This window comes from Poecile atricapillus, chromosome 1 (assembly GCF_030490865.1).
Source record: "Poecile atricapillus isolate bPoeAtr1 chromosome 1, bPoeAtr1.hap1, whole genome shotgun sequence".
In the NCBI taxonomy this organism is placed as follows: domain Eukaryota; kingdom Metazoa; phylum Chordata; class Aves; order Passeriformes; family Paridae; genus Poecile; species Poecile atricapillus.
The window spans coordinates 56,117,783-56,143,754 of NC_081249.1; the positions used below are offsets into that span (position 1 = coordinate 56,117,783).

Below are 25,972 nucleotides of genomic sequence, written 5' to 3' on the forward strand. Positions count from 1 at the left end.
CAAATAGTTAAATAAAAAGTTATTTTTTAAATAAATAAAGTTATTTTCTATGCAAGGTGGAAATACATCATAGGTTCTTAAGATATAGATAAATAATACTGATATTAGTCTTGGCTGAGAGGAACAATAGTAGCAGATATTTTCTATTTTTCACTGAAACATTTTTGAACAACATATTACTACTTTCTACTGAGAGATTAAGACTAGTAAGTTGTTCCTCTCCCATAAAGCAAATATTCTTTTTTTTTATAAACACATAGCTCTATAACACAATGTATTTGCAGACATTAAAAGCTAAACAGCAGCACTAATTAAGGAGTCAGATTTGCCTTATGTTACTCAAAAAAAAAAGAAATTACAGTTAAGAAAGCAAGGATTCAGCATAGTATCCAATACCTTGAGCTAAAAATTATAAATAGGAGTCCTTCTCAAGCAGATTTTTTTCTGTGCAATTCTTTCCAAATCCTGAAGGATTATCCTCCAGGAAATTATTTGCAAGCGTCAGGTTTGGGTGTTTTAGAGTAATTTTCTGAAGATCTATGAATATAGATAAAGTTAATAAAATTCTTCCCATAATGTTAGTTTATGGGGTAATATGCTGCATGCATAGACTGCTGCCTAGCTAAAATCTATGATCCTGAAATGGACTCTCTAGGAAGTGTACTTTGCATAAATGGCAATAATGTTTGTGCTTTTTTTCTTCTAGAAGTCTGTGCTTGCAGCAGCGACAACTCCATTTAGACAACAGAATAAACAAATTCAAACAGTTCTTAACAGCCTCTCTCATCAATCTCACCTTCTTATAATAAACCCACCTTAACTTAGCACTATCTGAATTTGAACAATAAAGAAATATGTTTCCCCCAGAACTTTCACATCAGTGATAGATTGTCAATATTTGAAATAAGAGATAAAGAATGGAAGTGAGAACCACTGCTAGGTTTAAAATAAAATTATTTCATTTATGCACTCTCTGAATTGCATGTAAGGAAAAAAACAGGAAGGGTATATAGAAGGGAACAAACTTAATTTTTACCTAAACACACAACACACATTAAAATCTAGCACACCAAGTTAGTATAATAGTACTCTTCTCCAGCACATAAAGTGTCACATCATCTAACATATTTTTTTCACATAACCTGTAGGATACACAGCCATAGGAAAATTACATAAAGTGCACAGCTATAGCCATGGATGTCAGTAGGTAAGTAACACAGCATTAACATGTATCACTGTGTATCAGAATCAAAGAGCTACTTCCATTTATTTCTGACCTGCTTTGTTGCTCTCTCAGGTTAATGAGGGGGGAAAAAAATGAAGTTCTGATAAAATGTCAAGCCCAAATAAGTTAAACAACTTTTCAGAAAAAAATGAAGATGCCAGGATTGTTCAGATTTTTATTTAAGCATTTCAAAGTTGTGAAATAAAAACCAAAAAGCCCTCTTTTATGGAGCCTATGTTCATATATTTACACTGTAATATATTCAAATGTTGGGGGTTCTTGTATATGAAGTAATGACAAAACCAGACTAATGTGCCACAGAAGGCTGCATCACACAGAAATCAGAGAATACAGAAAAATGAAGAAAAATATTGTCTACCTTTTCCACCTTTCCACCATTGATGTCACTGGGGAGGAATTTCTTGCCAATCGTTCTTAAATCTGTCTGAAATTATTACAGAAGACAAGAAAATATTAACTTAAAATATGCACTTAAAAAAAACCCAAAACATAAAATAGGAAAAAAGAGTAGCTTTTTTTTCCGTAATGACAACTATTTATAAAAGAAATCCACTCCTGTGTGTGATAAAAAATTCTACTCAAGAGTTTACAAAAGAATTCCTTTTGCTTTTTAAATTATATTCTTGTTTTAAGTGCATTTTCAACATTGATTAAAATGCTTTAAAATAAACAAAACCAAATGACTATGCAGTGTTTAATGGTTAAACATAACTGTGAGGTTTAATAGAGGTGAAACACCTTTCTTTGCTCTCCATCTGGCACTTAAGAGAAAAGTATTTTTAGTTTTTGTCTTTTTACATGCACAAATCCTTACTTATTATGATCATAAATAACTCTTTCAAAAGAAAATTGTGTTAAATGTAATTACTACAAGAACTTAAACAATATTTTGCCATTAATATATGTCAAGGGCCTACTGTTCTGGCACCCAGATCTAGAATTGAGCAGGACTGTATTTTAGTATCTGAAATATTGTAAACAATTGATTTATTCTGGTTTTGAGTGAGAAACACTGATACAATATAAATAAAAGAACAATCATAAGAATGTACTTTTAGTATATTTACTGAGTATCTAGAGGGAATAAATGCCCAATCTTCCCTCTATTGCACAAGATAGCCAGGTAATGATACAGAAGCACATTCAGTTTTTCAACCTAAGCATATCAGAGGAAACTCATCTGTTGGTTGTGTGTCTCTGAATAGCACACAGACTCCTATAAACTGTTCCTGTGTGTTCCATACCCATATCATAGAATCATCATAGAATGTTTTGGGTTGAAAGGGACCTTAAAGAACATCTAGTTCCAACTCCCCTCCTATGGGCAGCGTACACATTCCACCAAGACATATTGCTCAGAGCCAATCCAATTCAGCCTTAAACATTTCCAAGGATGGGGCATCCACTCTTGGAGACTTCTCTGAGCAATCTGTTCCAGTGCCTCACCACCCACACAGCAAAGAATTTCCTCCTAATATCTAGCTTAAATCTACTCTCAGATTGAAGTCATTCCCCCTTGTCCTTTCACTACAGATCCTTGTAAAAAGTTTCTCTATCTTTTTCATGAGCTTCCTTCAGGCACTGAAAGGCCACAATTAGGTCACCCCTAAACCTTCTCTTTTCCAAGCTTAACCATCCCAATTCTCCCAGCCTTTCCTCACAGGAGAGCTGCTCTATCTCTCTGATCATCTTGGTGTCCCTCCTCTGGACTTGCTTCAACAGGTCCATGTCCTTCCTGCACTGGGGACCCCAGAGCTGGATGCAGTGTTCCAGGTTGGGTCTCACCAGAGCAGAGCAGAGGAACAGAATCCCCTCCCTGACCCTGCTGCCCACAGTGCTCTGGATGCAGTCCAGGACAGGTTTGGCTTTCTGGGCTGAATGTCCATGGCTGGGTCATGTCCAGCCCCTCATCCAGCAGCACCACGAAGTCCTCAGCACTGCTGTTCTGCATTTGTTCATTCCCCAGCCTGTGCTGATATCCCCAACCAAGGTGCAGCACATTACACTTGGTCTTGTTAAACCTCACAAGATTCCTGTGCACCCACATCTTGAGCTTGTCCAGGCCCCTTTGGATGGCATCCTGTCCTTCGGGTGTCAACATCTCTGCACAGCTTGCTGTTATCTGAAAATCTGCGGAGGGTGCACTTGGTCCCTTCATCTGTGTCATTAATGAAGATATTTAGTGACACTGGTCCCAGTACATATCCCTGAGGGACACCACTCCCTACTGATGTCCACTGGGACTCAGCCATTGACCATTACCCTCTGGATGGGACTGCCCAACTACTTTCTCATGCCTCTAACAGTCCATTCATTATATCCATCTTTCTCCAGTTCAGAAAGAAGGATATTCTCAGGGACTGTGTCAAATGCTTTACAGAAGACCAGATAAATGGCATCTGTAGCCTTTCACTCATCCACCAATGCAGCCACCCCATCACAGGAGGTCACTGCATTGGTCAGGCAGGACTTGCCCTTGCTGAAGTCTCCAGCTTTGCAATCAGAGCAGCAGGAATGGGACATAACTTTTACAAATTCTTTTTAAGTTCTCAGACAAAATAAAAACATTTATTTTTTTATGAAGGACTGAAGATCTATTTATGCGTACTTTATACTTATTTAAGCAATTCACACACACGCACACACACAAAAGGTAAAAAGGGTCAGCTGATTCCTTGATTTCTTCTGCCTGAAACGTGCCTCTAGCAGTCAAGAAAGAATTTTTAAGAAGTGGAATATAAATTCACTGTTATCTTACCACTGCAACTCTCTACTTACCCAACAGACAAGTTAATCTTCTGGGCACAAAAACAACTGACTTAATAATAAAAAGTGATAAGCCATTAATTCTGGCTTTGGAGTACTTGTGCAATATTTCTGGTTTATTTTTATTATCTATCAAACAAACCTGAAACAACAACACAGGCACAAATGATCATGTCAGTACTTCTTCCAGCACATGATTACATGCAGGGTAATACCCAGCAACTCACAAGTATTTTATTTGGGCTTTGTATAAAGCAGCAATGCATTCTCAAATATATGGACTTGCTTCTCTGGTCCAGAAATCCAATGCCTGACTTCTGAGTGTTTTGTATTACATTTTTTGCATCACAATTTAATTTTTTTCATATTCCGTACATGAACTGACACCTGCATACATGAGTGATTGAACACATGCTTTAAAGAATAAGTGAAAGGAGCAGAGGGGACACTCTTCCAGGGTATCATCAAAAACCTCTAGTGGTTGAATCCTGAGGGTGGACAAAATAATCCCCAACAATTCTCACATAATTTCATTATTTTATTATTTCTAATTTCATCATGGAAGAATACTTTTCTCTTAAGCACTTGACTACATTGTTTTTTCCTTTCAAACTACATATAGTTATTACAAACTATTATATTAAATCATTTTAAACATCTGAGTATGAATTTGATAAAATATGTTAAAAAAAATAACTAATACATGAATTAAGAAAGGCAGCAGACTTATTAATGTTTACCAACAATGTATACACTAGAATTCTAAAATACAGGGATTCACATGCACACTTTTCTCATATCCTTAAAAATATTATGGTTTATTGCTTCAAAGATGTTGCTCCATCTTGTATATTCCTTGTTAATTTTTTGTCAAAATTATGACTATTAATCCAGATTTCTAGAGTAAAGAAAAAAAGAGGTTTTAGTTACATAAATACGTAAACAACAATGGATATGTAGTCTGAGTATGCTTTAAGGCGTATCACGACCAGAAGTCAAAGTAAGGGTGTTTTATTCATCCGTACAAACTTGTACTAAAACTTCACTCATGTCATTACACAGCACTTCTGATTGTATTACTGCTTGTAGTTTGACTTTAGTTTTACATTTCAAAAACAAAAACATATTTTCCTACTTCTAACTCTGTTCATTTTTTCTCCTACAGGTTTAGTAGTTTGGAACAGACGTTTTTTCCAAATAAAACTCACAATTCATACAGGCAAGGATGGAGGTAAATAATCTGTCCTTTACATAAAACACACAGACAATAGTACACTGAATTACACACACAAACCGATACTTGAGCCATTAGATCTATCATTTTTAGCATGATTTCTCAGAAAAAACATTTTCACTACCATAACTTACATTAAGGGCAACTAGGATAATATCATTCGTATTAACTTTTTCAGATGAAGTTAAGCAAGCTTCAATCCCTTCATCTGAAAGATACCTGTTAAAGAAAAAAAAATAAATTAGAATATCACATGATGTATCAATGAGACAAACATTTCTTCTGTCAATGAGATTGTCTTTAGTTCCTATCTTTTGTAGCAGTGAAGCACAGGTGCAAAAATACTTGAAAAATTATTTAATGTAATCAGATTCCTTACACTGAGATGAGGTTAAGAAAAATATTTCTTTCATAATTTCTAAACAGAAGAAAACTTTTAAAAATGCAAACAAGGAAAACGTTGCACTTACAAAGTAATCAGAGCCATCACAAACAGGGTAACACTGTGCTCCTCGTGCCCACCCCCCCAAATTACAGGAACCTGATTTCAAAATCAACCCTTGACTTTTACTTGATGGAAGAAGCACATCTTCACTCATGCATTTGCAAGGAAAAGACCAAATCAAACCAAAACAACCAACTCCCACCCTGCTCAAAGCACAACCACATCTATTTGTAAAGAGCAAGTCTGTACAGTTACTCCCTCAAGGGCTGGGGCACACAACACTCCCATCCTATAAAATGTATTTTGGTTGCCTGGGCTACAAAGAAACTGGTTCTACAAAGTAGGAATAGTCAGATCTGGTGAAGTCTTAAATAAGAATAAAAATTCTCCTCCACAACCACATTTGGAAAAAGTATTTGACACTGATGGTCGTAGTGCAAGATCAGTATATTGCCGCAAAAATTCTGTTTGTATACAATAAATTTGTTAGTGTGAACACTAAGTTTTTAATTGAATATCTGAATCCATTTTAAAGGGCTGCCCTATCCTAACCTTCAAAAAACACTTTAAAAAGGGACAATTTTAACTTGAGTGATCAGAAATTGTGACATTTGTTGCTCATTTTGCATACTCTAACCCATTTGCAGTTTGTTTTCAATTTTACGTAGCTGGCAACCTGCCTTCTTCTGCACAGCTCTTCATTTTATTTAAATACATCATAGCAACCATTAAATAATTGATAGACACCCCGTCTGAAACACAGTTCTTCCTCAACATTTAAATAACTACCCACCAAGAAACCATTTCCCAAATAATGAAAGAATGATTTAAGAAACAAAGAGTAATATACACTAAATAATACTAAAAATAAATATTCTTGGGTGCTTCAAGAAATACTTCCTTTTGAAGAAAATAACACGCACAGTGTAACATACAAAAAAAGGCTAAATACCTGAAGGGAAGTACATTTGACAGACCTTTTTGATTCCAGTCCTGGTAATTTTAACATTGCCTTTTCCAGTCCCACCAGTGCTCCCAGACTAATTACTGGTCCCAGCTGTGCTCTAACCCAGACATTGATGGGATTTATATGTTCATGTCAGACACTGGGATCTAGCAAATCCCAAGTCTCTAGCCCACCATCACCAAAAAAGAAGAAAAGCCAATAATGAAACAATTTAGACAGCAAAAAAATGCGTATATATATATATATATATATGTAGAAGCATATGAAGAAACAATCCTATGTTTTTAACAAAAGACAGATGCTTGAGAAGATGAAGGTAGCAAGACATGCTGGCTTGCATGGGAATACAGGATTTCCCAGCTGAGTAACTCTAAGCTTCAGTACTATGATATGTGAAGATTTATGCAACTCCTGTGCATTACCAGATCTCATTAGCTGGAGTCAGAAGGTAAAGCAGAACAGCATTCCCACTCTGTGCCAGGGGAAACAGATACATCCAACAGACTATCCTGCTCTTGAGGCTTCAACTGTGGCTTAATTACACCAACAGACTTCCTAGAAAGAGCAATATCAAAAACTCTACAAGTTTACCTTCTGCTGTCTTCAGCATAAAACCGAACATAAGTTGAACAGCAGGGGCTGGGGGAGTACAAAATCCATAAGCTGAGTTTTAGACTGTTGGCTAAGTCATGGAAAGAATCTTCATTTTCTGCTACAAATGCAAATGAAGTCATTCTTCATTCTACTAAAGCTAGAGGGACTGCAGTTCTCTTACAGAGTTATTTAAGCTGAGTACTTCACCATAAGCACTACCATTTTCCAGCAAGAAAAAAACATTTTTAAAGAGTAAACAAGAATCTGACCTACTGTTAAACTTTATACAGGACAAGATTAACTCTGCTATTACAAAATTCACTGCTGAGTCATGTTTTACTTTCACACCTCAAAGTGGAGACTGAATCACAGCTCTCATAATAGCACTCTGGTTTAGTCAAAATTTTTAGTTTATAACTTTTTACATATAAATATATATATGAATTTTCAGTTTCGTTTCTCTCGTTATTTAGTAAATATTTTGAGATAGAAGGATAAAGAGAAACTCACTGGAGAAGACCACAAATTTTTGACTTGGGCTAATTTAAGCAACAGCATTTAGCAAAAACATTGCCTATCTGACCAAAATATCTGCCAACTTCACAGAGACACCAATCATGAAATATCACTGGGGACATCTGTTAAGTTGATTTAAGCAAACATCAAAGCTTTTTAGCAAAAACCTGATTGACTTGGTTATTTCAATAGTTTTCAAAAACCCAGAATCTGTGAATATCAATGTAGGGGGGATATTTTATAGTTTAGGGTTGGTTGGTTTGGTTTTTATAGATCCTTATTACATGAAAGCACAAATTAGGTAAATGCAAAAGATCAGGATCAAAGCTACTTTTAAGAAAAAAGATCAAATCAACAATTCCGTCAGCAGAATTTTTGCTAAAGAAGTTCAACAGAGAAAAAAAGAGCTTTCCAGTAATGTGCCAGGTGCTGCTTCTGTGCAACAGGATACACAACAATAGATTTAGTAAAAAATGGTCAGAAATTGACCAGAAAGCAAATTGCAGCCAGGAGACATTGTACACAAGACTTAGCCAAAGCACAGATTTCTCCTGCTTTAACAGAAACTTGAATCCAGTGTGTATCAAGTTAGTCTTTTCCATTTTACCACAATAATCTTGTTATACAGACTACTTCATACAGCAATGAGTACTCCAAACATGTTTATATTTTCTTAACAAACTTACTGTTGGAGTCTGAGATACAGACTGTGTGCCCTTGCTTTTAATATTTAGTTCCAGGATTCAAAGAAACACTGAATTTCATATAATATGAAATTCATGTGCATGTTTTCATGGTGATACATGAAAACAAATGTTAAAGTTAAATAGGAAATGTGTAAATGTGTAGATTAGAAAGTTTCTTAAATCACTGGGTGAAAAAGTAGTTTAGAGAACAGGAGACAAGATGGAGGATTTAGGGTGTTGTCTCTTGTCCTTCTTCTTTCTCCTTCATGTTCCTCTCCTAGGGGTTTTTGGGTAGTAGTAAGTGATTGGGTAGAAAATGTCACAGTGCAGCACACAGGTGTTGAGTCATTGGGTCACTAAGAAAAATAGCTTAGTTGGCATCTGTTAATTGGGTAAATGGACATATAAAGGACCTTGAAGAAGATCTTTGTTAGCCATTTTACCCCTTTTCTATCATAGTGCACATAGCTCCTTGTACCTTGTAATGCTGATAAGAAAAAATAAACAACTGAGACCGAACGAGAGAAAAAAAAACCGCCTCCCTCTCATCAATCTTCAGTTCAAAGGGAAAAAGAACCCAAATCTAAAAGTCCCCTAAACAGACAAATGGCTCCCAAACTTGGGGCTCTTTGAACTGAAGGCTCCAGTAAAAAAAGAAAAAAAAAGAGAGAAGAAGAGAAGACAGCGAAAAGCTGGAAAAAAGGAGAAGACAGCGGAAAGCTGGAAAACTCCCTGGAAAGGGGAAAAAGAAGATCTCAGTAATCCCGGTGCTGGTGAGAGCGGACAAGCCAAGCCAGACGTCTGTGAGCTGTGGAACGGATCACGGATAGAGGAGCTGAGACAAAGCTGACCCTGAGGTCAGGTAAGCCGTCAAAAGGGAGCAAAAATATGAAAAACATGTCCAAACCTGAGGGGGAGGTTTTGGCTACCTTGGAAGCTATGGTAAAAGAGCACCCACTCTCTGTATCCACGGATGAGTTTAAAAGCCTTATATCCTGGGTACGAGTAGAATTCCCTAATGTGAATTCAGAGAATATTTTTACCCCAAGCCTGTGGGAGAAGATAAACGTAACAGTATATGAAAAAACCACTCTTGGAGACAAGGTAGCAGCTGAACTTCTAACAGCTTCTGCAGTGACTTATGAAGTCATCGCCTGTAAATGGGAGTTTGAAACTCAGGCAAAGGACACTATGGGTCCAGAAAAACAGAAGGGTTTGTTTCAGCCAGATCCGGAATGCTTATTACTGCACGCTGAAAAGTCTGTATTAGACTTCCTGAAATCTACCTCAGGAATGTCTAAGCCTGTTGAAAGCCCAGAGAAACAACTATACAGAGACGAGGAGGAGATTCAAAAATGCGGGCAGAATTTGCAAAAAGGGGTCTTAGAGCTTTCGCAAGAGTGTCTGGGTTCTCCTGAAGCTGTTCCAGCAGCCGGTATGCTGGTGCCGGCAGAAGAGGGAGGGGAAACTTCCTTGGCCGCCTGCGTGCCGGCAGCCGAGTCCCTTTCCGGCCCTAGGGGGGTGGAGGGAACAGCCCTGTCCCCCCTGGGAGGGTACGGGGGGGTTCAGCCCGACCCAGAGCGGTCCGGGACCTCCACGGGCACGGCGGTCCCTGCGCCCCGCCTTCCAGGGGTGGGCTTGGAGCCACAGCTGTCAGTCAACGTGACGTCAGCAGTGACGCAACCACAGCCGCAGCTCCAGACCCCGCCTGCGGCACCGCCCCCAGGCCAGCCCTCATCAGGGGCGCCCGTGACGTCACAGGGAGGCGTGGTCCCGTCCCTCCATGCCCAGCCCGGAGCCAGGGGACAGGCGGGGGGAGAAACCGAGCCTTGGCCTGCACCGAGCACTGCGGCGGCACTTTTAAAATTGAATCCGCTTTACAATAAAGCTGCGGCAGAGCAACAACAGCCTGAAAAAACAACGGCTTCACCACCGCAGATAGATTTACTGGACACCACACAAAGCCAAGAGTCTTTTGAGCATAGCCGTGGTAATGCACAGTTCTGTCAATCTACAAATCCTCCCACAGACATGGACACAGGGTTACAGGACATGTCAATACAAAGTCCAGCATCTCTGGAATGGTTTCAGAAAAATAGCCGAAAAGCAAAAATCAAAAGCATTGTAAGATGCATTGCTAGCTGGTCTGCAAATTAGAGCAGTCACAAGCTTCAGAAAGAAGCCCTTATTAAAGTGCCTTCAAAAATGGATCAAAAAGTTTAAAAATGTTGCATAATAGAATGCATATGGATGTTGTATTTCTAATGATATCTGTTGATTTTGTTTTTACAGAATAACGTAGAAAAACATGATATTTATGCATCCCAAGAAATTTAAAAGATTTTTCTTCAAATTCAGTATTCTCAATACATGAAGGTTTTGAAAATGTTATCTTCTCTATATATCTACTGATAATGTAGTATTGTATGATATAGAGTGATCAAGCAGTATTACTGAAATTACAGTTAATTTCTGCAAGATGCATTTCTTTAAAATTAAGTTGAAAAATCATATGATTAATCCTACAGAAAAAGAATTTAATGACAGGTTTCTTTCATTTTTAACATTTCATTTGAATAAGTGTATTGTAGATTTAGTTCAATACAGTTTTCAGTAATCTGAAAGTCATATTAACCATACAATACCCATTTGCTTGGTATTTTTTTTTTACAGTTTTAATAAAGAAATTTTAATGTGAGTCTTTTTGTTATAATAAAAAACCTGTATAACAGCATATATACCAATTTAGATTTTAGTTAAAAAAGTTAATGTTTCTGAAAAATACTGCAAAAGCTAAGTTGCAAATTATCAAATCTGTAGTGTTGTATTTTTTCTCTAGTAAAACTGCATTCTAAAAATCCTAACAAATTTAAGCATATACCAAGCAAATTCTTGTTACAAATGGTATTTTTAATAACATCTACAGTTATTATAAGTTATTCTCAAAACCAGATAGCATAGAATGGTGATAAATTTGTTGCATCCCTATAATCTCTATAGTGAATCAATATTCCCGTTATATTGTGTTCAAAGAAGTGTATACCAAACTTTTAATTGCCTTTTTTTATAGTAACAGAGTAAGATTAAGTTGTATTTTCATCTAATATAGATTGTGTTAATAAGATTAATCAAAGTTAAATTTCACTATGTTTAAGTTTAAGTGTTTTTTACTTAAGTTATAACTTTAGTACTTTTTAATTTTAGGTTTTATTACTTCCTTTTATCATAATTAATTTCTAACAGGTTTAAATTTAAATTGCTTCATGTCTTATTGAAGACATTTGTTTAAACTACATAGTTATTTTCCTATAAAGATGAAGATAATTACAAATATTTTTAATTTATTATCCTGATTTCCTCAGACATTCACTGATGACATATTCATTCTATAATGTAAATTTATAGATTTCTATGATGAGCATTATCTATGGAGTGTCATTGTGTTTGCAGCCGGCGTTGTGCATATTTTGATGTGTCTTTGTGTAATTACCTTTTAAACACGTGTCATTTGAGATTTTTTTGTTTTCTCACTACAGATGCATCTTGGTAAATAAGTTATGCAGCTGCTCTATACAGAGTTTTTTTGTCTTGGTTTTTACTCTTTTCCTTGTTTAAAAAGATTTGCATTTGCCTAATCCAATGTATCTTTATTATTTTAGTTTCCAAAATTCTAAGAAAATGTATCATGGTTGAAAGTCAAGGGTTAAGAAAGAAACTTCAGATTGAATTGACTACTGAATGGTTTAATTAGTCAATTGCCTAAGACATCTGATCATTGTTTTATACAAATGCTTTTTAAAAGTTTGCTGTGTTTTAAGCATCTTATAGTTGTTATTTTTAAACCCCTTGCTTTGAAAATGAGTTAGGAGACATCTTTCCAGATGAAGCCTAAGGCTCTGGCCAAGCCTTGACTTTACCTGGATGGAGAATTTACCAATAAACCCAGAAGTTTTCTGCATCAAAACAATATTCAGGTCAATTTGACTTAGCAATTAGTGACTTAATATAGCAGCTGGATTTTACAGTGAGCTTGGAAAATTGTTATCCGGACATGATTTTCCAATCTTCCACTGATTTATCAGCTGTGGCAGACTCTGGGATGAGAGTATATATTTAGTACATTCAGCAATTCATACTATAAATTATTTAGATAAATTTAATCTCGCATAATATTAATTATGCATCTTCTTAATAAGTTTTGATTTCTGTAAAAGTGTTATTTCCTATGTGTATACATGTGCAAGTGTTTTAATTTGATAGTTTTTCATTTTCATAACAAAAAAACACAGATACCTTACTTAATTATATAAAGAAAAAGGGGGGAACCAAGGCTATGCCTCGGAAGTATAAAAACCTTATATATCTTAAATTTTTAGAAAAAGCGTAAAGATCTTCCATCTATTGCAAATAATTCTTGAACAGTCCTTTTTAGACAAGTCTTTTACGAAGCCAATTCCATCAATTACCAGGTATTGTTCTAACAAGTACTCAAGCAAAGTTAAGAGAGAATTCTTTGATTCTAGTCAAAAGTTCAGAAGCAAGAAGATTAAAAATCTATTTCAATTAATAATTTGGAGGAAAGTCTATGTTTGTGTATTCACAGGTTCAAAGCAGAAGTAACTTCCTAGAAAAGAACGTAGAAACTCATCAGCTGCAGAGACAAGCAGACAGCCCAAAGAGCAGAAGAGCGAGCATGCTGATATGAACTGTATCGAGACCACAGTTGACAGCAGAACGGCTTGGATCCCACATGCAAGAACAATAGACTTTGGGTTTCAAGTGAAAAAGTGGGAAAATTAATATTGTAAAGCCTCATTTGTTAAAACAGGAGTGAAAGAAAAATAACCTTTCTTGAAAAGTAATCCAAGAAAAGATTTAGGTTGATTTTTTTTAAATTTTTTTTTAAAAAAGAGAGGGGCAGATGTTGGAGTCTGAGATACAGACTGTGTGCCCTTGCTTTTAATATTTAGTTCCAGGATTCAAAGAAACACTGAATTTCATATAATATGAAATTCATGTGCATGTTTTCATGGTGATACATGAAAACAAATGTTAAAGTTAAATAGGAAATGTGTAAATGTGTAGATTAGAAAGTTTCTTAAATCACTGGGTGAAAAAGTAGTTTAGAGAACAGGAGACAAGATGGAGGATTTAGGGTGTTGTCTCTTGTCCTTCTTCTTTCTCCTTCATGTTCCTCTCCTAGGGGTTTTTGGGTAGTAGTAAGTGATTGGGTAGAAAATGTCACAGTGCAGCACACAGGTGTTGAGTCATTGGGTCACTAAGAAAAATAGCTTAGTTGGCATCTGTTAATTGGGTAAATGGACATATAAAGGACCTTGAAGAAGATCTTTGTTAGCCATTTTACCCCTTTTCTATCATAGTGCACATAGCTCCTTGTACCTTGTAATGCTGATAAGAAAAAATAAACAACTGAGACCGAACGAGAGAAAAAAAAACCGCCTCCCTCTCATCAATCTTCAGTTCAAAGGGAAAAAGAACCCAAATCTAAAAGTCCCCTAAACAGACAACTTACAGAAACTTATTTTAAATAAATTATTTTATTTTTCCTGTTTTTGTGGTCTCCTATAAGAACTATCTAAGTTTTAGCTTTGAGTATTTCCTGCTACAGGCCTGGCCCACAATTATTTTAAAAAAAATTTTAAAGTATTTTTATTAAATTTATTTTAAAGTAAATGTATTTATACAGAAAAAAATACATCTACCTTTCCCAAGTATGAAAAGGGAGTTACAATAGACAAAGCTACTTCTTCAGATGGCATAATCCTTCCTCCCACAACATGAGGATTATTAAGTCTGAGCTTTTTCCAGATTCTGAAGGAATCGAGTCCTTTTTTCTATATGTTCTTAATGAGGGCATGGGATATGCAGAAGGTAGGACCTTTACAGCATAAGGCCACTCAAGTCTTTGTTCTCTGTATTAGATCAAGGAAGAAAAGAAAAAATCTGACCCTGAACAAAACCAAAGACAGTAAAAACCTGCTCTGGAGTAAAAGAGAACAGCCCTGCAGCTCTGTGTCTCTATTATATTCACTCTACCTCACATCATTTGCATTACCTGTTCTGCCCATTTTGCAAAATACCATGACGTTAGATAACTAAAGGTGACCTACAGGGTGATCCTATTACATTAATCCAACACATTTCCTATTGCCAAGTGGTAGGAAGCAAGCCCTAACCACCCATGAACCAGACCACGCTGCTGGAAGTGCAGATAAGTCCCCCAATTCCCAAGATCCACCTGGCTTTGCTATACAAGCAGTGCCTGTCAATTCTTGGTCTCCACACCTCCATTCCAAACTGTCTACCCCAATTTTCCTTTATAAAAAAAGGAAACTGGGAATACCTGGAACAGAAATGCCACTGCCACAATCAACAAGCTTCCCTTTTTTCCTTCTGTAAACAAACATTTTAGAATTTGCTTAATGTGAAGCAGCAAATAGATAAAAGGCAAAATGGGTGAGAAGCATAGAGTGAGCAGCAGCCAAGCTCCACAAAGCTCTCCAAGGAGTCCTGAGCAAGCCAGTGGCTGACCACTGGTACCTTACAATGACACCAAAAAAAAACCAACAACACACACCCACAACATAACTTCCCACTATGAGGATTAGCAACCAGACTAAGATACACTGAAAGTACCTTTACTTTCCAAGAAATAAAGTACTCACTACACTTCTTTCTCACACATTATAAAACAATCTTAGAAGTTACATATTGAAGTTATAAAAACAATTACATTGATTTCAAGGGAATTTTAGTAAGTAGTGCTGCAGGAGTCACACAGGGATTATGTGGCCTTGGAACATTAATACAAATTAGAAGAAAAAGAAAATCACAGTTTACAACCAAATGGGCATAAAGCTTCCTCAAATGGTTGAGATGGTTATTTGTGAAGCATTCTCAAGAGAAAGGAGATCAGAAGAGAAAGGAAAATAAATGTGTCTACTGCAATTCTTTTGCATTACGCTTGCTGCAACCTGAGGGATATCTCACCTATACCTCCTACTCCAGCTCCATTCATCTGAAACATGAAGCAGTACAATCCTCTTAGCAACAGCTTTTGTAAGAAAAAACATCTCCTAGAAAGTACCTGCATTCCCACCTTCAAATGAGACATTAAAATAAGACCATTAGTAATGAATCAGCATTTTCTACATGAACCATTCACATATAAATCCACAAATCTGCAATTTTTCTGTCAAAATGTTCTCAACAAGCTTCTATGAAAAACAGATTTCAGTAATTCTTCCTTTGTAATACACAAGAAAATATATTACATCAGTGACAGGCAGAGCTGTTTTCCCACTGCTCCTTCATATCAAGTATAACATCAATTTAATAACCCACTTTTGTACATTGTAGGTGTGCATTCTCCTTTTCAGTATTTCCCACTGCTATGGGATATAACCACGGTACCAATCTTGCCTATGCCTCTACTTATCTTGCTTTATGTTCTGCTTTACCTCATAAAGAACAAATTACACCTGATGTGGCCTGAATAGACAGATTTCTGTACTGCTACGCTATTGCCTATGTCAGAAACAGTGAAGAAATTGGTGGTATCAAAGCAAGAGGCATTTTTTGTCTGCTCTATACAACTAGATCAAACACTTCATCTGCAGACAAACACACACATGTATACACACACAAAAAGGTTTTAAATGAGAGCCTTATTCTATAATTAAATCCACCAGGTAAACAACTCTCCTAATAATATTTATTTTTCATGAGCAGCTTTCTTGAAAAGCATGTTTTCTCTCTTTGTAATTAACAGTTCATGCACGAACACAAATCTGTAATCTTCCATCCTTTTTCTATCAAATCATTTGCTACAAATCCTCTGAAATTTTCTTCTACGATCTCTAGAATTAATATCTTATTAAGTAGAAGTTTCCTTTAAGGAAAGAATAAGGACAATTAATATTAATGAATACATTCTATAAAATTTATCCATTTCAGATTCCAAACTCATCCAGAATCGCTGTGATATTAGCATCAGACACAAACTGTACTACCATTTCTAATTCAGTGCCAGCCACACAAATCAACATTTGAGTTTCACAGTAAATTTTATATAGATAATTTCACTGTTTATGCAAAAATCCACATGTTCCTTACATACCTTTGCTACAGAAGCAGATTAATACAATCGTGGCATAAAACAGTAGGGTTTTCAAAGGAAAAAAAAAATTACAGAAAGCTTCCAAATTTTTCTTACTTGATAACATCTCAATAGGAAACACTTGAAGCAATTAAGTAATCTTAAAAGACCGCAGCAGTACAAGACCACCACTGGGTGTCAGTGTTGTTCCATAACAGAAAAACTATATGCCAGCTATTTTAAAAACTTTGGATTCTCTTAATAGGGTTTCAAAATGTTTTGCTGAACTTCAGTTGTGTAAAAGAATTACAAAGAATGTTAGAAATTTCACTGAGGAGCTATCCACTACAGCTGTTTAAAAAAGAAAAACAAACTACATATTAAGACGTTATTATCCACATATGAAAACCAGATTTCCAAGAAAGTTTTTCCATATCCTTTAACCTGTATAACTATTACCGGGAAGCAACTGACACTGTTCTTCTCTTCAGCTTCTGAGCTTTTAGTTTAAAGAACTAAATGGGAAAAATTAGGGTCAATTGCTCCTTTATTCACAAGGCAAACATCTGCGAGGGATGACAGACATAGATTCAAGTGGCACTCTTGGCAATTTCACTATTAATACTCTCAAACCAAGAGAGAAATGCCTTTTCGTTTTGCAATTGCATTTAAAGATTTACTTCCTACATCTTGTTCTTGTCTTGTACATTTGGTACATCTTCATCTGTATTTTGCACATATACCAGTGTACACAATATAGCTTATTGCTACGAGCTGTACTCTTTTCCTATCACTTTTTCAATTTGTTAACAACACTCTGAACTCTGACCTAAGCACTCACAGCTTTGCAGTTTTAAGGAGCTTTATCTCATGATTGTGCTTAGTACTTCTCCCAGGTAGTTTAATGATAGTGTCAAATCAAGCATGATCTAGAAGATGTTTTCATGTAGCCTCAGGTTTTGACAGTGAATCGTCTGTAGCCGTTCTTCCTAGCACAGTCAAACTACTGTTATAATAACCCTACAGAAACTTAATCTAAACTGTTTCTCTATTTTACTCCTTAAAGATGCAAACCCAAAACGTTAAAATAACAGAATGGACTCTATTGTATCACTACTAAAAATCCACTAAGTTTTAAGTGCACTTACGCAAGCAAAAGACAATTTGAATCATCCAGAAAGCACACTGAGAAATACAGAATTTTGGGTACAGCTTAGTAAGCATTTAGATGAAGAGACACCAAGGTATTTAAGTCTACATTTAAAATATTACTGACATTTCTAAAACTGGTGCACAGCCATCTTGGTTCCCCAGGCAGTTAAACTTGCATCTCAGCTACCTAGTTCTTCACTCCTGGGAATACACCACTTCCTTAAGTGCAGTCTCCAACCCAAGCCAAGCTGAAATCCCAGAAAGGAATTCATAAAATATACATTCGCAAGCTCATGTTCTCAGATGTTTAGCTGACAAAACTTAAGGCCTAAACCTCCCTCAGATGTCTATGACACTTGACTTTCAATAAAAATATGAAATAAGAAAGTCAATGTATTTTTAGAACAAAAAAAAGAAGGTTGGGGTTTTTTTACATTACATAATAAAATCAGAATGATTGTCATTACTACCCCCACCTTTCTTTTAATCTGAGAAAGCAAATCCAAGTTAATTAGCACAAAGATCAATTTTGACAGTAAAATCCTGACCTAAGGATGGCAAATGCTCAGTGCCAAGGAAAAGGAGAAAAACCAAAATGAAAACAAAACCCAAAAGTGCAGTACTTAAACAACACAAATGCATTAGCTTCTTCCTGGCCTACTTCTACCTGAAATTTTGGGATAAAGGCAAATAATTTAGGAGCACTACAATTCTAAACACATGCAGTATCAAGCACTACAAATATTATTTCACTGTATTAGCAAGAGTGGTCCAGCAGCTGAAAGTGAGGCCCAATGCAAGCACCCACTGTGCTTCCCCTTCAGGAGCCTCCTGCTCCTGGGCAGCCTACCCCATCTTGATGTGGAATCACTTCCTTGCCCTCCTACCAAAACTAGAGAGACAAAGAGCCCAGATGGAACTGCTCTCCGTACAAGAAACTTTTTCAGTTTCTCCTACAGTAACACAGGAGAGTTACCTTCTCCAGTGTGCCTTATCCCTGGATCAGAAAGCCCTGAGACAGGATTTAATGGTAAAGAGGTTTCTGCTTGGTGTCAGAGGCAGAGGGCACCCCAGCAATCCATCAAGGGCTTCCAAGTCTTATTTCTATTATGATGTTTTAGTCACCTTTATCAAACCAGCCTCTTATCCATTCCAAAGGATGAGGATTATTGTCATACAAAAGCTGGAGTAAACAGTGATAGTTTTAGAATTAATCTTTAATATGTTTGACATGCAAGGAGAACTCTAAGTATTATTGGGTTAGCATGTCAGTCATTCTCACACCTCTCTAGACCCACACACCACTCTTCTCTTTTTAATTACTAGAATCTGATCTTGAAATCACTGAAAATCAGGGAAAAAACTACAAATTAAAATCTCAAATCTACATGTGGTAGGTTTTTAAAAACTATACTGCTGCAAATTTAGGTCTTATTTGTGATATAGTTTTAAATTGCACTAACAGCACTGTGAGTATATGCAAACGTAACTACTATATAAGTAAAGAGCCATTAAAGTTTCCACCTTAAAACAACTGCAAAAGCCACTCATAAATACTTTGACAGGTAATTTACATTCAAAATGTATCCAATAAAGTACAAATTTTTCATATTAAAGATGGCAAAATCCAAAGCACTAGTTAGGAAGTGGGGAATGAAGGAGATTGAAAGGAAGAGAGCAAATAGAACTCCCTCCCAAACAAAAGACGGAATCACTGCTGCTTAGCATCAGCCTAGAAGTGCCCATCACACTCATTACTTTATTTCCACTTCTTAAACCCTGCATTAACACAGCAGACACAGAGCATAACTTTCTTTACTGGAAGTAACCAACCAAGTTGCATAATGCAGCCATAATCATCAATCACATCACAATGCAGGCACAGGGAGTTACTTATTTCACCACCATATATGTAAGACCAGAAGCACCTGAGTCAAACAGATTGCTATGCTGCTTCAGTGGCTTTACACTCTTTCTGCAGTGAAGATTAAAAAGGTATATAGCTCTCACTTCACCACATATCCATATACAGAATCTTTGAGTGAATGAGTTGGTTAAACAAGTTCAAAAAAATCATCAAAAGCCCAGGACAAATCAGAAACTTTGATAATAATAAAAAAATATTTAAGGATGTTGGAGGTTATTTTTTCACAAATGGGATCGCACTGCCGGGTGACACGTCACAAGCTTATATTTCAGGCAGCAGTCTCAGGTACAGACACGGGACATGGCACAAGCTCATGTCTACCACAAGCAGCTCAAAATCTCTTTGTTACAGAACATTTTATAAGTTTTTCAGCCAATATCATATTGCTAAAGCTTGCAGACAATTGTTCTATCACTAGAAACACACATACACCTTCTTCAAACATGCTTGCTTGTTTGCTTTCTATTAACAATACACAATACTCTGCTATTAAGCTTAAAACCTTCTACTATCTTGGTAAGCATATTTTTCTGAAGTCTTAAGGTCTATTTTGGCCAATCTTAAAATCTCAACTATTGTTCCACGTCTTTGCATATTGTATTATTGTATCTTCTTTACCTTCAGGCCTTGCAGCTGCAGCTAACTAAGTTCACTGCTTTTTCTTGAGGCTTATTTTCATAGCTTCTCAAAGTCTTCTTAACTTTACTATTTCCCACAATTTTACAGTTCTAGATGACACCAAAATCTATAGCTTATTGGTCTCTGTGACCATAGAATAAGCCATCAGGTGAACTTCAACATTAATAAACAAAAAGCACTTCAGAAGAAAATTGCTTCAGAAGAAAAAAAACCTCATGCAATGTGCACAGTCCTGAGCTCTAATTTAGTTATCATTAATTAAAAATATGTAGTCATTCTGGACAGTAAGTCGTGGCTTAGTAGCAGTCCAAATCAGAAATACTAAGATCTGTTTTGAGAATATTACAAGAAACATTATAAAACAAAGCAATAAAAAATTTCTAAGTAACAGTATTGCTGTTGTGTATGTAACTTTCTACTATAAAATTTCAATTTGCTTAATTTTTAATGCAGATTTTCACCAAAGGTCACACTGTGTAGCACAGATTCTCCTGACTAGTTCCAGAACCTCCAACCACAAACTTCTTCCAAGATACAACTAAGCAAAGCTACAGCTGATCTAATCAAGAGTCCTTCTTGGAGCACAAGTTTTAATTAGGACAACTTTCAGAGATTTCTGAGAATCAACTTTTCTGGTATTTCAAGAACTTAATGCAATTTGCAACTCTTGAACATATTACATATTAACATATTACATTTTAAGATAAAAAAAAATAGGCTTAGTTTTAAAAATCCTTAAGTTACTCTGCCATTGGTTAACACACTTTATTCTTACTTCCATGCTCGTTTTATATATGTACATTTATTTTTATTTCCACTGGTTTAAAATTAACTGGAATTATGGCACAATTCCATAGATTATTATTGGCCGTTCAGTGTTTTGTTTGTATGCTTTTTCATACCTTAGATCATATTAGATACCTTTAGCTTCTCTAAATTGAATTGTGATCCTTTAGCAAATAACCTAATTAACATATACATTCGACATTTAATTACAAGAGAAATGTAAAGTCTGTTGCTAATACCAGTAAAGAGAGAGAAAGATACCAAATCCCAGTTTAAAATACATTTAACACTCTGTGTGGTAGGCTTTCCATCCTTCTGAGGGCATGAAGTGTTATTGTTTGCACTGCTGCTTCAGCATAGGTTCAATGCATATGCTTTGAAATGCTACAATTCTTTTCTACTGTAATGTCCCAGCTCACTAACCTTTATAAGACATACAGCAAACAACTGATACCTGTGTGGCCTCTGTGTAACCAAGCTGATTATACAACAGATTAGAGTCCTCAGCTTCTTACAAAAAGCCAGAGATTTAACTAAGACCAGCTCTCAGCATACACAACAGAAACAATGGCGATTTACTGTACAGCAACTTAGCATGTATTTTGATCAACTAATGAATGAATTGGGAAGGCGTTGAGAATCAGTAATGCCTCCAATGCTAAACCAGATCTGTAAGAAACTATCACATAGATAAATGCAGGAAACTGAGTCTTTCTGTTACCAATATTGATTTGTTCTCTTCTCCTCCAAGAGTCCTAATTACAAGTTCTAAGTGTTATAAAAACCACTTTTAAGAATCTGAATGCAATTTTGCAATTGATATTTGGAGATTTTGGTTGGTTGGATCTTTTAAGGTGACTTTGCTCAGTCCCTGGCAGGAACACAGCAATTCATTGTAGTCTACGAACACCATCAGTCATCCCAAGTTCCCACTACCAATTAATTAACCAAATGATAGCAGTCTGCAGTTGGATGACACACAGCACACTGAACATCACCATCTCTGATATCTCAAATTAGATGTCAGCACTGAAAAACTTGACCAGATACAAGCCCGTCATCCACAGAAATCATTTTCTTACTCAAGACAGGCACAGAAACAAAGGCAATATTAGAATTAGGATGAAGAGAAACATGGTAGTAAGGCAATCAAGTAATTAATTATTACCAGCAGCAGCCTGATGACATAAAAATTACTAAAAATCCCTCTTGATTGGGCATAAAACCATACAATTAAGTCATTATCTTACTGTCAGATTCTGGGTTGCATCTTCCTAAGCACAAATTTGTCGATACATAGTTCCAGAACCACCTTGGTGACTTAATTTTTTAATGGATTTAGTATGTTTCGCTTTTCCTCCTGTACTCAAGCTGATGTTACTGCCTCCTAAATTCATGTAATTTATAGCTATGTTTTTCCAGCTTATAAAATGAAGGTAAATACAACAATTATAGTGTTTATGCTAAATTATTATTACAAGGTACAAAGTGAGGCTGTGATGCTTCTGGCATTCCAGTGCATAGAAAAGCAAAGTCTACCATAAGACAACAATTAGTTCTCTGCCAAAACAGAAGGAAGCATTTAAAAATTTGAAACATAAAAGCATGGCAGGAAAGAGTAAATTCCACTAACCAAATCAAAATTCAGACAAAGGAAAAGCAGCTCCAACATAAACACATCAATAACTGTTTCTCATTTCTATTTCTTTCCCTTTTCTATCTTCCTCCTCCCCATGGGTCTACACAGTTCTTATCCTTAAACTGCAGAAAAAAAAGAAGCTGGTCTTATGTAATAATATGCAAGAAGGCATGCGAGATACCAGGGCTTTATGACCAAGATATGACCTGACAGCTTTCAAGTGGGTAGTTCACAATATTCTGAGAGAGAAGATCCACAACGTAAATGCATTTCCGCGAAAGTAGACCACTCTCCATGTCACTGCAGTATTATTACACTCTTAGATACAGAACTCATGTTCTAGCCTTTAAGTCGTATAGCAATTGATCTACTCAATGCTATTCTTATTTTCAGAATTGAACACACATTAATCATACAAGAAAAATTATCCAAAGGTACTTTGTAGATGATGATGCAGAATTAGATGCAGAAATCAGGCGTACATTCCTGGGCCACACATCAAGCATTATTGCCCTTCAAATATTACAACATCTATGAGAAGAGATTATAGTTTTAAATATTAGAAGACTTGCATTTCTTAGGCTTCTCTTTTTCAACTAAACTACCAATATCTTTTAGCTTTTCCCTAGAAGGTCATGCTGTTTTCTACGTAGACTTTTTCTCCCCTTCTCCCCACCCACATAGCTTTCATGCAGTGCTGTACTCAAATTGGACACCAACTCTCCTGCTAATGCCTTACAGCACTGACCAAGCTTAAAGAACCTTTTGAGGTACCTTACAAACACCATAATTAACAACCAAGATAGTTGCTTTTTATACCCCATTCAACAGCAGGATACTGCATCATACTTTCTTATATACATCTTATACATCAAAATATAAAAAAGGAACCCTCAAAATGTTTTCCTGCAGAACTGCTTCTCATGAACCCTCATGATATGCTGGTGACTACTCCGACCTACACCCACAAAAAAATCTGCATTAAGCCTACTGAAATACATTTGTTTCTCTTCTATTCTAGATCCTTTTCAAAGTTAATTTTATATTCCAAAGACTTGCTGCTGAAGTGCTTGCAACCCTTCAGGTTAGACATTGTCTCATACTGTAAGTAATCCCCCATCTCACAAGCAACTGTGTCTGCTGTATATAAACTACATTTTCTCGTAAGTACCTAAAAAAAACCCCAAAGCTTCATTAAATAAACAAGACAGCACTGCTTTTTTCCTTGTCAAAACTTGTCATGCCTTGTTTCTTAAATTTCTGTTTGGGGTTGCTTGTCATCCTATTATGTTTGTCTATGAAAACACTGAAAATTATTAAACTGTTTACAGAACACCATGTTAGTCTGAGTGTTTTAAGATTCTCATTTTTACAGGGGAAAAAAAACTAAAGGAGCAGTAACAATAGTGGAAGCCCACTAATCTTTTCTCACAGCATTCTTCTGCTGCCACATTTACAGAAGTGTGAAGTGTGAATCATTCAATTTTACATGAAGGAAAAAGCAGGCATTTTGGAAGTAATCTTGTTACCCAACTACAGGCATATAATTTTAACCTTATCCTGGATGGAGATTATGCAGATGAATAGATCAAAGACACAAAATGAGAAAGGAAAAGTACTTCACAGACTAAGACCCTTGTCTTAACCTGTTCCCTGTCATGCTTCTTTAATACAAGGGGACATAAAGAATTATCTTCTGGAAAGAAAAGCATATTTCTTAACCCCAATTAATATAAGTTTAGAGAAAGGAAAAAACTAAAATCACAACACAAAACATCCACCAAGCTTTGCCTCAAAACATTTGTTCTACTGTTCAAGATTTTGAAGAACACCAGTAATTTAAACTTTCCCTCTGTGCTAATTGTTAACGGCTGGAGCTTTACTCTGTGTTAAGTGCTGGCACTCAAGTATGGCATCTGATGTCAGCTTACAGTGCCAGTGTTTATAATCCTCTCCTCGCACGACGTCCCAGATCACAGGTCAGGACATCTTTCACTTACGTGTTACCACTCATGTCACATGCCAGATGGAAGTGAACAGACAGGAACCATAACTTGTTCCTACACATGACACTATTTCAGAAAGAGACACCTTACTGATACTTCCATATTCAATGACTCAATCATGTGGAATCTTAAGGTGAAAAAAGGATTTACTTTCTACAAGGGTAGTTTCTCACAGACATTGCCTCACAGTAGGGAAGCCTCTCAGCAACAACTGCTAAAGGCCTTAATTACATAGTTTGCATGCAAGCTATCGAATACAGGCAGAGTATTCCTATAAATAGACCAGATTTATTCCCCAGAGACAGCACGTGTTGATTTGAGATGGGTTACAAAGGTTAACTTACACATGATTTGGCATCAGAATTTGGATGCAGTCTGTTCTTGTTGTGGGATGGCAGCCAAGTAGCTGCTGGCAGCATCTTACAGCAAAATTTTTGCTATGACTAATTCAGGTGACTGTAACAGTACAATAGAGAAGAATGAATATATCTTTCCCAGGGAAAAAAAGGGAAACTGTCTATCTGTAGTAGGGAAATTCAGGGCAAAGATTATCTGGAACCTCTCAGTGGCAGTCACAATCCTTTCTATAGAGACATGGTATGCTTTTGCCATCAAAAGAGCAGCTTGCAGGTAGTTCAAGCATCTACAACCACCTTTAGCTACAAAAGGTAAATCCATTCCTTTCCTTCATTGAACAAAGCAACATACTTCTGCAATAAAAATACTTAGCTTGTACAAACACTAAACTTGTTAGGCAATTCAGTACCATTTCCCCAATCCTAGTCCCTGCAAGCTACCAGGAATTGACTGCTTTTAACTGGAATACAGGGGCTTCACAACCTTCTTAAATACATTTGTCACACTTTTTAATCAATATTTATGAAATATGCTAGTTCTAACCCGCCCCACTGCAACCCATGAAGAAAAATGTTCACTTGTTAGTCCAAGCTGTGTTAGGGCAAAGGTCTGTTTGGATTCCCCTACTAAAACAGCAAGGGTATAAAATAAACACAAATTCATTTTCAGCATACTTCAACAACTTTGCATTGCTGGAGATATGCAGCTGTACACCAATATTCTTCTCCTTCTGGTGAGTAAAAGATAACATCATGTTATGGCAAAGCAGAGTATCCCAATTTTACCCACAGATGCAGCATTCATGAATTCATTTATCAATCCATAAAGCCAAGCCACACTAAGCATAGGAGTAGTCATATCTGAGAGGCTCAACATACAGAGAAAAACTTCCT

The 25,972-nt window shown here is 36.3% G+C and overlaps 1 protein-coding gene across 6 annotated transcripts in view; it reads right to left on the reverse strand.

Annotated features, from left to right (window-relative positions):
- The window catches only part of TDRD3 (tudor domain containing 3), a 98,433-nt gene that overhangs the window by 46,291 nt on the left and 26,170 nt on the right, over positions 1-25,972 (reverse strand). For 5 of the 6 annotated variants that reach the window (XM_058856338.1, XM_058856422.1, XM_058856600.1 and 2 more), the window contains exons 2-3: positions 5,381-5,465; positions 1,605-1,670 (exon numbers count right to left, since the gene is read on the reverse strand). In XM_058856338.1, the coding sequence (XP_058712321.1) occupies positions 1,605-1,670; positions 5,381-5,465 (151 nt within the window). The remainder of the gene's footprint in view (positions 1-1,604; positions 1,671-5,380; positions 5,466-25,972) is intronic. The other variant, XM_058856763.1, reaches the window with a different exon arrangement.